We start from the raw sequence: 12913 nt of genomic DNA, 5'->3' as shown, positions 1-12913 counted from the left end.
TGCTCGCAACGTCGGCGTGTGTTTTTCTAATAGCAACGCACGTCGTATCAACTACTGAGGGCGCTGTGCCGTTCAACATACAAGAAAGTGAGGTTCTGTGTGGTTATATTTAAAAAAGTACGCAGAATGATACAAACATGGCGCTGGGCGAAATTATGGCCATACACTGATGAATGACGTGAAAAACATTCGGAACCGTAAATTATATCTCTGTCGTCGTGAGAGTCTGAACGAAGCCTGCGTAAGTCAAGCTGTTCCGAGACAAAGCCGCCTGCAAGTCATACTGACCCGCGCTACTCGGCTGGCGGAGAAGTTGCCGCCCGATCGCGGGTAATCTTCCACACCAGCGCGTGATCGCTGAATTCTGCACGTCCCTTCCAGCACATCCACTAACGCAAGTAGCCGATACAGCGCTGTTCAATAAGTCGCGACTCGTGAACCTGAATCACGAAAGTGAGACGTAGTCTTCATTCTTTCGGCCTCAGAACGGGGTTCGCTTTTGTTGCGCTAAATCAACTGGTGAAGTTTCGAAAGAACCGGTCGACTGGCCAGCCGGTGCATGCGACCCGGCCAATATACCCGCACGCCACTGATCAGCAAATCTGAGGCCGGAAACCCAACCAAGACCGGAATTCTGAGCGTCCCTCAATTTCCCGGTCCGCTGGCGTCGGCCTTCCGCTTACTAACGAGATGAGAGTCCGCTGATCGACCCCTGGAACCGGCTAACTTAGCGTGTTTCAGTTGGCAAGCGACTGACAAACACGACGCAACATTTGGGGCCACATTCTGACCAGTCCCGTGGTTTCAGCAGCACAAACAACGCAATTAAAACCGACTCAGACCCCGAGGCCTCTTCTTCAGAACCCGTTACGCCGTTACCCTGAGGAAAACCGGCACAGTTCGTGCTTAAGTGCTCACTTCAAGGCATTGACACTCTCCAAAGCCAAACTGCATGGGGCAAAGCCGCTATTAGGAACCCTTCGCCGTCATGGGACCTAAATGTTCATTACCGTATTCAAAAAAGCCCACTACATGTCTTCTATATCTTGAACCAGGCGAATCCAGTTCACCCAGAGACACACTAAGAGACGGCTGTCAACGAGAGGATAGTTTTGAGAAGAATCTTCTTGTTACTGGACCGGGACGCTCTCCTTGCTTCCCGCAGGAAAACACGACCCGAATCCTTCCCGATTTCCCAAGCAGCGTCTCTCTCCAGGCACAGCCTAACTGCGCGCAGTGTCTAATTTGAGTACGGATGGTCGCAGACACAGCACAGTGACACCAGAAACTAGTCCTTATTGCCTGCGTCTTCCCACACGCCCCGGGTAATTTCTCATTCGGGCGAAGGGCTGGCTTCTCAGCAGAGCGGGCCTCCTTGTTCTGTACACGGATGTGGGACAGCGCGGACCCAGGCCATGTCTCGTGTCTGACCTCCGCGTCACAAACCCACGTCCCGCCGTTCGCGAAGCCCACAGAACGTGAACGAAATGTCAAGTAGACAAACGCCCGCAGGCCACAGGAGCAGACGGCGAAGGGGCGCGCGCCCACAGAACGGAAATGAGGCAATTCAGAACACAACGCGGCGTCTCGACGGCAAGCCCCACCCCCCACCCCGGGGGGGGGGGGGGGGGGTGCGCCCTATTCACATCTTTAGGCGTCGTCTTTACAAAGAGCGTCAGGTATATGTCTCACACTTGAAAGTACTGAACGAATTTCGATGAAATTTGGTACTGAACGCCTAAATTACAATCTGACGTAAAAAGCGTCGTATTGGCCGCTTTTTACGAAATTCAAAAACAGCTCACAGCACAAAGACCAGATCTGCTCAAGTCCAAGGCTATAACTTTTCAAAAATAAGGTACGCATACAAACAAAACTGTTTACACTTTGAATGACACTAATGCCAAACGCGTTTCGACCTCATGAGTTCATCATCAGTGACAAAAAATAAGTTAAATCATATAACACGAATCAAAAAGATTATAAATTTTCATTTGAAACATTTATTTGATTTAGCGAAATACAAACAAAAAACAATCAGCCTCCAGAGTTCAACAAATAAGCAACTAAGGCTATGAGACGTAAATAAAACAGCAAAGAACACATTTCCATTCTGATGACGGAGGCAGTACGTTCCTCGGCTTCCCGATTAAAAACGCGGTTTGCTTCTAACAATTCCTCTTTTGCTTTGGAGAGCCCCTGAAAGTTTTTCTTTTTGGTGTGGGAGTTGGTAGCACTGTCGTTGCATGAACGAGGGCGCGTTTTATCGTCCGGCCGCTCTGGGGGGCTAACACGCCGCTCGCCACGGTCCCTACGATCATAAATCCGTCAGTGTCATCCAGGGGGCCGTGATAAAGCGTCTCTTGCGCACAGCGACGCCCCGCAACAGTGTTTTGTTCCCTGAAGAACAGTCACGCCCGGTTTTCCGTAATACCAGGAGCTTAAGACGGGAAGTGAGATTGCGAGACGACGATGGCTTTCTTCAATGGCGCACGCGTCACAGTTTCTAAGGATAACGTCGCCATGACAGTGAGACACGCGCAAATGCTGTGTCACGTTATGTACTTACGCAAGCGACCTGTTATTCTGATGAGTAATTTGTGCTTCAAAACCCGGTTCACGATCAACTACACGATGACTCACAAGTTAGCTTACGTTTTCCCCCTTCTTAATTAGCTCTCGTACTGTAGAGGGACAACAGATTTCGTCCACTAATTAAACGCATTCCCCTGTCATCTCCTTCCATCGTCTTCCATCAAATTTCCACCGCTGCTCCATCCGGATTCAAATCTCGTCATTGAGACTGAGAAAACCTCAGTCTCTCCAGACAAATACCCGAATATAAACTTCCAAAAAGTTGAGACAGGATTGCTGCTTTCTAACTCGTTATGACTCGACGTACGTGTAGTTAAAATGCCACGGATAGAGCGCACTTCGTTCGTCTGGTGTACGACTGTTCTTAGTCGAGGAAGGAACCCCTGTGGCATAGCTGTAGACTGCCCGCAACACGCGCAAGCCGGAGAAGTTGCCGCATGAACACGGCGATGCAGTAATTGAGGAATGAACTCGGCGTGGGCTTTTGAAATAAAATGACCGGAAACTGTTTCGACAAGTCTAGGAATCAGTTGTGTTGCTTCCTTAAGAAATTTGAGGGGGAGGCGGCGTTATCCGATCCACGGACGGGAACTGGAACTTTCTCGTAAATTATCGCCAAGATGACGCGAGGAACAACGGAGCACAATTTGGGAATCGCGTCGCAAACGAAAATCGACCCGGTGAGGCTTTGAACCACGGGAAGCGCGGCACATCTGAAGTAATCCCTCCACTTCATTTCCGGGCTGAAAGCTCTTCATTCCCCCACCGCCTTCTATAGAGTACGTGCCTGCAGACTGTGCCGCGGGCGGACTGAGTACCGCCTGTTCCAAACAGAATCGCAACACATATTAAAGCCTTGATTCGAAGATTCCACCATCTCCGATACAGCTCAACGGACTTAAGATTCGACTTAGTATCGGAGCAAGTTTAATAAATATTGCAACAGCGGCCTAGTTTGCTCGCAGCCACACAACATTAGTCACCCTGATGGTTCCGAAGGATCATTAAAAAATATATTCTTACAGACGACACTGACGTCCGAATATCGATGAAGGTTGCTCGTGCCACCAGTCAGCGGCTTCGACTGGGACGTGGCCACAACACATCACCCTTCTTTTAAAGAGGGCCCCAGCGCCTACCCCTGCATCTGGCAGATGGATTGCGGTGTCTCGTTCTGACGTAGGCCGCGGCTACACCACAGAAACACTTTGGAGATAGGTCACTTATGCTCTGAACTGCGAGCTCAGAACCTGTGCAAGCGAAGTTCGCCTGTGTCTTCAGATTTATAGGAAGGGGCGTCAGACACAAGTCATCGTCACCACGTTCCTTTATTACAAAAAAACCCAGCAAATACAGAATTTAAAAACTTAACAAAACACCATCAACAGATTAAACAAATACCACTACACAGTGTTCCGATACTCGGAACAAAAGTCACAACCAACTGCAGCGCCAGGCAACCGACATATTTCTGAAACAAACACGAATCTGTAAACAGAATGCGAGTTGCTGAACACGCCCAAGGAGGACAGGGGCTCAGCAAAAGAGAGGCTAATAACTGACTGTAACCCCCCCCCCCCCCGGCGCCACGAACGTAGACGTGTCCTTCGAGAAGTCTTCAGCGGCAAAGCGGTCACTGATCTCCATCCCTTGCCGAGTTACCGGGTGGATCTCTCCCTCCGCGCCCTTACTTATGACCTTTCGTGTCCTCGCCACTCTTTGTTCTTCGCCCTATGACACGCAAAGGTTCGCCGATCGCACCTTTCTCAGGGTTCAAACTATGGTGAATAATTCAACGATTGTGACTTCAACGTAAACTCCGCTTTCCCGCCAGAGGCAATATATCAATATCTGGCAGTCGGTGGGAGTCTTCGATCGGGGGCCTTCAGTCGGCTGAGTGCACCTCTCACCAGACCAAAGAGGCAGCTATTCAACTCCGTTATTAATGATCACCATAGAAACCGATTCTTGTAACACTTTGTCGCGCAAACAAAAGCCTCGCGCGTCCGTACCCATAGCAACGCGCAGGGCCCTCACAGCGACGTCTGCTCTGTACCCGCAACGAGGCGCTCGTCGTAAGGCTCCTCAGGTTCTACCTGCCCCGGCGGAACGGAGACGGAATTCGCCCATTCGCCCGCCAAGCCTTCGGAGTCTGGCAGCCACTCCCTGGCGTTTCGAATTTCTGACGGAGGAATTCTGGGAGGATGCATTCTTGTCAGCTCGACGGGGTACAGTTCGCCGTCCTCTGGAGGCCCCATCAGCGACTGAAGATAGAACCTCTGCTGATCCAGCACGTCTGTCTCGTAGTCCAGCTGTTCCCCCAAACCGCGGTGCGTCGGAGCCGAACCCAGGACTCGCGAGTGCATGTACAGTCTGTTTAATTCGCGACCGTGGTCAAAATCTGTCATCATGCGCTCCAGCAGTCGAGCGGACCTGCGCCTGGCGAGAAGCTGAGACTGCAGCACATCTCTTTCCAGGTCCAGCTTCTGCCTCTCGGAGTTTATCTTCACGGTCTCGGACAGGGCGCGACGCATCTCCGCCCTCATCATTCTACCCGTCGCCCGCAAAGTGTTTCGCTCGGCGGCGAACTTCTGCTCCTGCTCGCCCAACATCCGGGCCATAGTCCTCAGCACATTCAAGTTCAGTCTCGCCAACTCTCTCTGCAACAAATTTCCCGCAAATTCCGGGTCCAGAACCAGGTCCTGTTTCGGCTCAGGGTTGTCCGCTTTCTCGCCTTCCTTCGCCGGCGTCTGACCTTTGCCATCCCCCACGGCCGTCGTCGGTCGCGCTGTGCTCGTCCTCGCCCTGCTCCGATTAGACTTCCTGACGTCTCGGCTTCGACTCTTGGCTTCGGATGGCACTGCCTTCATCCGCGTCTCAGGACCGGCTGTGCTCGTCTCGTCCAGGTAATCGTCCGAGACCTCGGGCAGTGCCAAGACATGCCACTCTTCGTGTTCAGCGCAGGCGCGAACAGTGGTCTGACCTGTCTCATCCGGTGGAGTTGTTAACTCATCGCGCTCTGGGTCAAACGCCCGGGTTGATGCTGAACTTTCCTGAAGTGACGTCGTCAGCTCGGAGGTTGGCTGAGGGTCGCCTCTGACTCTGCCGACCGCTGGAACGGAAACACGGCCTTAGTGTCTGTGGGGCGCCTGGTAACACGCAGAACGGCAGATTGCAAAGTAGAGGAAGAACTTCGACCGTTCACCGACCTCAGGGTTCCTTGGCAAGATCCCGCGATGGAAAGCGATCAGAAGCACCACAACCTCCCTCCACCTGGCGGGTCAGTTCTACCAACCTTTAACGAAGTACACGACAGTCACTTACGTGAAGTGTGCCAGAAAGGGTTATTGGTCTGTTTGCCCAGCATTAGACACGAGAAAGTGAGAAAAGAACTTCAGTCAAAGTAAAGATTAATCCGCCGACCGAAAGTTTTGTGGTCCCCTGTATGTACAAATGTTAAGAAAATGTCAGTGGGGCAGGCCCCATTCATTATGATTCTTATGGTATGTACAGTCGATGCAGTAATTGTTTCAACGCGCTACACGACCTGGTCTCGAAAGAGCGCATTTCTTTACAATCCTACATTCTATTGACGAATTAACATTTTAATATTATCTTCTCATCTACGCCTACAATTCCTCCATGTTCTCGTCGCGCAATGCTCCCGGCCAAGGATCTCCGGAAACCACAGCAATGCTGCCAATCCCCGCAATATTTCACAACACCAAATCATTGGCATTACCGACTCCCGTGGGGGTTTGCCCCCCCCCCCCCCCCCCCGGGCCCCCTTGACCCGCCAGTCTCCAGCCGGACGCAATTAAACTGGTTAATTGGATCGGAGGCCAAGATCGGTCCGCGTCGTCATGGCGACTACGAAACAAAATGCGACGCTTCTAGGGAAATCAACAGAGCAGCTGCGACATGGGAGATAGAGAAGGCGTATTTGAGTACTGCGTTTCAGCTAGCACCGTTAGTTTCCTCATCCGACTGTTTTTTGTTTCTCTTGGCACTTTCAACTAACATGGCAGCCGGAAGGGACAGTGGCATTCTTGGCAACATGGCGACTATGCGAAATGTTTTAGCGTTTAACAGACAAGAATAACTGCGACGGAAACCACGGCAGTCCAATCCTTCGGAATCCCACAATGCGCCACGTCATCACGTGTCCATTACAGCTGTTTTTCGTTCTACGTCTTATCTGATGTTTGAGGAGGGGGGGGGGGCAGTGGCCTCCATCACCTGTTGACGAGGAGGAGGAGGGGGTCTGGTTATCATTTGCAGGTGGAATCACGCCATCGCGACCTTCGTATCGCGCCAGAGCAACAACGGCACGAGGCACTCAACTGAATTGCGAAACGTTCCACTTCTGTGCCTTAGATCCGAGGCTTGGCTTCCACGCGATCACAGGGAGACGCGCCGAAGTCGTCCTCGTCCGGGCGGTTCGCTGGTTCATCGGCCTTCAGACCGAGACACATTTCCGCATTATCGGTCGACCGGGGTTCGATTCCTGCTCCCCCCCATGTAGTGACATCACACCAGTGCCCAAGACCACTTCCGAGACGCGCTAAGTACAAAGCGGCCGAAACGTGAAGCTCACTGCTATGTTCAGTCTCCGAAATCGTCGTCTTCCTAAGCCTCGCGTTTCCCTTCTTAAATCGTGTGGTCATTTGATGTTTCCTCTAACTTTCTCATTTCCGTGTGCCCTCTGCTAAAGCGAGGAGAGAAAGAACGAGCCACTGTGAGCGCAAGACGGGTCCAAGTGCCGCACCACGTGGTTCGCACGCTGAATAACTGTATCGTCATCACGCCGTGGGCTCGCCGCATCTCAGGCGCTCATTGGCCGCGTGCTGTCACGTGACCAGTGGCATGACATGAAGTGGCTAATGGGAGCCATGGCCTGACACCGTTTCACACACACACGCACACAAAAAAAACACCGTGCGTTGCAGACTATCCTGAGCGCGCTAGCCAGGTAATAATCGCTAGCTGCTTTTCAATCGATTTAAAAATGGTTTTCGATAGTTATCAGTCACTATTCAAAACAAAGGAAAAGCGATCTGCCCTCGGATTTAACGCAAAAAGGTTGAAGTTAGAAATTCTTTGTAACTTTCATGGCGAAGGCATTAAAAATGCTGAGTCTGGTTGAATCAACACTAACTCCCCCCCTCTCCACTGTTGCGACAAGGTACGATACGTCATATTAGGACCTGCAGATTACGTCAGCGATGTGCCGTGGCTATCAAAGGCTCGTTGCCGTTCTAAGCGTTTTTTTTAGAAGTACGAGAATTCGTCATCAATGGCCATTTCCCTCGAATTTGAGCCCAAAATTAGTTTTCAGCAAGGCTCCCACCTTGGTAGCGTTCTTGGTCTGGTTTGTTAGTCGATGCTGGCCGAGTGAACTGGTTCTGTCCGAAGTCACCGCAGACGACAAACGACGTTGGTCTTTTCTAGAAGACCTCGACGTGTTACTCCGGTCTAAACCTTATTTCCGTCAGCCTGTCTATCGCCTGCTTACAGCTGTTCTTATCAATCGGTCGGCGTCGCATTTGCAAATTCTGAGCAACATTTTTGCTGTACGGAACTCCCAACAAACACAAAAGCTTCGAGGAAAATGTCGTTATCTGCATTTCATAATTCTGAATTACTTAGAAGACATAATTCGTGCGAGAAACGATGTCACTTTTACGTAAAATACGTAAAGGGAGAGTTTACAGCGGTTCCATCAACTACGCCTCGTATCAGAGTTCGAACCAAAGACTTTGAGAGACTTCAACGGTGTTTATAAAGTACATGCTAAAGGACACAACGCGTGTTGTTTACAATTACTGGGGGGGTCCTCGCACCTGACGAGATGCGATACCGGGACCTCGGAACGAATCAATACAGAGTTTGAACGCCGACAGATGCTCGACCTTCCGAAAAGCCGCTAATTAATCAGTCGCTTGTCGTGTGCCGCGAAAACACGACGCAAACAGGCAGGACGGAAAATTCACTCCGCAGATTATCAAATTCGCGGGTTAGGACAAGTTTCTCTGGAGGATACAAGAAATACGCACAAAATTTCGGCCAGGAAGATGAATCTGCGTCGAAAGCAAACACTCGCTAGTAACGTTCTGTCACGTGGTACCTGAATGACAGAACGATGCAAGTTTGAGGTTCTCAAGGCGGCAGATATGAAGACGACTGGGATCGACGTTACGGAGGAGCTTGCTGCCTCCATCATCAGGACGGCGACAAGGCTGCAAGGCGAAGAACCAGACTTCACGACGCAACAAACTGACGAATGGCATGATTCAGTTGTTTCCCGATAGAGAATCCGGACGTCTCTGAAAATTGGCCACCGCCCACTCGGTGAACGTCACGCTGACGTACGAGCGCGCTCCTAAAAGCAAAGTCCCCTGACATTTTTCCAAACAAAGGACAAACCCACGTGTTCTGCTGAGCTCACGTACGATGCGTCCCGATGCCGTCCGTCCGCTATTTATACATCAAAGGCCGCGCTGCCGGCGGTAAACTGCAAACCAGGGGTGTGACGTCATAGGTACGCTCGCCGCCCATGAGGAGAATCATGGACCGGGGAGGGCCGCTGACAAGTGAGGAGCGAGGAGCCCCAAATACGCGCTGTTCAGAGGGTGCTTAAAAAAGCTCATCAGGACAATTTCAAATTTAAATGCGTTAAGTTCATCAGGGCACAGCGAAGACACGGGTCCCGATCAACCTCCAGCCACCCGCGGCATCGCCTACTGAAGTCTCCGGCTCGAGGCCCTGAAATTACGAAAACACATTTCTCCTGGACGTTTCTCAGGCGCTTGCCGCCGACTATCTGTATGAAGTGGCTTCGCAACGTCCGCTAGTAATGAACCAGGATATATTTCGCTTGCAGTGACGCGCAGTGGCGTGATGGCTGTTTACATAAATGGAAGACGAAGGGCGAACTGAAGGTGTGACTGCAGAACTCAGCTCCCGGAAGAACGACACAAACACAGGCGTTCTTTGTGGTAGAAGTGCCTTCGGTGACGATGAGCCGCGTCCACAAGCAGGCTGGCTGGAACTCAAGTCCCCCCAGCATCGTGTTTCTCTCACAAAGTTCGGTCGCCCCTTGCAGCGATGTCGGGGCGAAGCCCCACACTGAAGGCGGCGCACGGCAGACAGTGGGGCACGATACGCCCATTAATGAAGACACGCTTTGTGTAACTCCGGCCTGCGACCCCATCTTACGGAGATGGCGTTGCCATGGCAACTCTCACAGCCATGACAAGTGAACATCGCGAACAAATGAACGGACGACGGGCTGACCGAAAGGTCGAGCACCCGACAAACGGGGCGCAGCGCGATCTACGTGAGGTGGAATGACATTCGTCGCCGACGAAACTGTTACCGGCATCCAACACCCCCGAGGTCCCAGCCTGATACAGCATCATTAAATGGACTAGGAACTTGCTCTTACGGTGACAAGGCGGGGGCGGACAACTGACGGAAAGCGTGTTTCTAATTGCTCTCATCAAAAAGATGGAAAACAAAAGCCTCACTGTCTGTCAGAGTCGTCCTTCACCGAGAAGCTGATAGTTGTTCGGCTAGTCAAGCGAAGATGGTTCGTCGTCCCTGCTACCTGGTCGTCTCTTGCCCTCGATGTAGATGAAAACTAGGTCACACACGTCTTCCTGAGGTCCCTCTAAAATCTTCGGCCTGTAGACACCACTAGTTTCGCGGTACGCCAGACACGTACAATGGCGAATCATGGTGGCGGATTATAAAGCTCTGACAAAATGGCGGGCTTGCGGTTATATGAATTTACTGCGACGCCCCCTTCAAGAGGAGACGGCGGCCGAATACCAAGTAAGGACCGCAAGCTCGCTTAAGACTCAGGAACAGCGCGGCTGCGAGCATTAAAAGGGGTGCCCGCCCCACACCACAGTCTGTTCGCTACCTGCGGCAGAACGCTCATTTCCGACGTCCAAGAAACAATACGAATCAGCATCGTCCGTGGTTAAGGGTTCTTCGCCCTTTCAGAAGTCCCGCCCGAATTTCGTGAAAATTGAACTTCAAAATACCTTTTGTTCCAGGCAATCATAAAAACGCGAACCAGTCTTCTGCTCAAGATACAAGATAAGGGACGTCATCAATCACGTTATGGCCAGAAAACAAGAAGCCGACATAGAATATCTGAGCTGTCGACATGAGATTAATGTCCGTCGTCCACTCGCGGCTACTGGACGCACCAAAAGGAGTGCGTGGATTGGGCGTGGGGGTTAGTGGACGAAAGGGTTCGACCTTATTCGTAGCCTAAAACGAAAAGCCCACCAACGACGTCAAATTCAAACTCTCCCCCCCCCCCCCCACATACACAGAAAATACTGCACATAAAGAACGTGTTAGCTGATGTCAAGGAAAAGGTTTCATCCGGCCCCCTGTTGTTATGTTACAAGCCCAACAGCCTCTCCACGCGTGGCGACCACCACCGTCACCTGACTTCATGCGTTCTTACCTTGACACGCCGGCGTACTCTCGTCACTGCCGTCTCCACAGTCGTCCTCGCCCTCGCACATCCACGTCAGAGGAATGCAGCGGCCATTGCTGCACTGGAACTGACGCTGGGAGCACGCGTCTGAAACATGGCGGCACGCGCACGGCTGGTATCAGGTAACCCAGATTTCGAAATTCAAACAAATGGCCCCCAGACACGACAAAATCTGGTACGATTCGTTGCATCTGAAGGCTGAAATGTGACCTTTCCGACTTATTTCAAACTCACGCCAAATCGACAAGCGTTTCAAGACGAAGTTATATAAGACACCGAAACCAATTTATTATACGCTCTGCAGACACGACGTCAATCAGCAATGGGGGGGAAAGGAAGAAAATGTACGAATGGGGTTTAAACTGTTTACACAGCTGAGAGACATCTGGAGGACAGTAAACTAGGCTTCTTAAAGCAGTTAATGTCCCTATGAACCTTCTTTACATTTGGGGGCGAGATTACGCTCCGAGCCAGTTAACGTCTGAACACCCTCCCCCTCCTCCGACTCCGTGGCTCTGTCGACAGCCAAACGCAACCTGATAACATATGCTGTCAGACGTTCTAACCAGTCACCGGCCACGTCTTCATTTCTCACTGGAATATAACATTACATTACGTTACGCGAACTCGTGACGTGAACGGAGCTAGGAATCGATTTCAAATTACTCGGACGCAAAGGAGAATCTCCGCTCTTGTGTAATCCGAGGCGGCAGGTGGAATAAGGAGCCACTTTTCATCTCTTCGACGCGAGATGTTAACAGCCTTGAAGGAAAACTCGCCAGGCAAAAAGCAGAAATTTTCGAACCTGTTCAATTATGTCACCCGCGAATGTCTCTCTCTGTAACCAAAGCAAAGGCCGTTCCTGCAGCTTGGGAGAGACGCGCGATTTGACACTCATATCGAGATTCTTCTGAAGCAGAACTGGCCGGGTTGTTTAACGACGCTGTATCATAGCGGGAATGAAGCAGGGGATGTCGCCGCCTTATTCATGTTTCAGAAAGACAGCACAGCCCAATATTTCCCACAAATTGGCCGTCCAGAGCCCTGAGCCAGCTGGAGCCAATCAATTTGCTATGCTTCCACGGCGTGGCGAAGCCCCACGGAGAACGTGACGTGATCTATTCACACTATTTCGCACGGGGACCGGAGCCTCCCAGGCGGGAGGAGCCCGGTTTGACCTCCAACTGTGGTCACTTCCTCTAGGCTGGCAGGTCGCGCGTCATTCGTGATCAGGGTCGCTTCATGCATTAACCGGTTTCCAAGGAAGGAAAATGGCGGTGGACCTTCGGATTCCACAAGGGACGCGGAATTTCACGGGAGTTCCCGACAGACGTACAGCCGGCGACACTGTCCTGCTCGTCTTTCGGGGCGTCGCAAATCCACTGCCAACAGTTCGGCGTCGCCCGCGCGAAGCAAATGAAACTCTCGAGCGTCAGTTTGTTTGTTTGTTTGTTTGTCAATATATTTTCGGTGCGCTGTGACACGCACCAGAGTATTCACAAAATTAACTGTGACGTCATCACAGGCGAACCTGGGTAAGGACACGCTGTCATCATCTTCAGACGGCGCACAAAGGGCGAGAGCAAACACGGCGGAAACAAGAAATGCCCGCATATTACTGGTCGGGAACACTTTCTGAGAGGACGAACAGTCCACTCGAGGGCATCTCTCGACCGACCGACCGACAGGCGACACGCAACCCGCGTCGCAACAGAACTAATTGAAACTGACCGCGAGCCGTCCTCCGACTCCCAAGGACGCGCGTTGACCCTCGTGACCTCTCCTATCTGCTTCACTAAT

At 51.6% G+C, this 12913-nt stretch overlaps 1 protein-coding gene across 8 annotated transcripts in view; it reads right to left on the bottom strand.

The window, feature by feature from the left end:
* Nucleotides 1-12913, bottom strand: part of LpR1 (Lipophorin receptor 1) — a 54444-nt gene that overhangs the window by 37961 nt on the left and 3570 nt on the right. For all 8 annotated transcript variants that reach the window (XM_087343153.1, XM_087343161.1, XM_087343152.1 and 5 more), the window contains exon 2: nt 11081-11200. In XM_087343153.1, coding sequence (XP_087199279.1) covers nt 11081-11200 — 120 coding nt within the window. The remainder of the gene's footprint in view (nt 1-11080; nt 11201-12913) is intronic.

The sequence above is a fragment of the Zootermopsis nevadensis genome, unplaced genomic scaffold (genome assembly GCF_977971745.1).
Source record: "Zootermopsis nevadensis isolate Lab colony 2312 unplaced genomic scaffold, Znev_1.0 Znev_ptg000004l, whole genome shotgun sequence".
Lineage (NCBI taxonomy): Eukaryota > Metazoa > Arthropoda > Insecta > Blattodea > Termopsidae > Zootermopsis > Zootermopsis nevadensis.
This window is presented reverse-complemented; position numbering and strand designations above follow the sequence as displayed.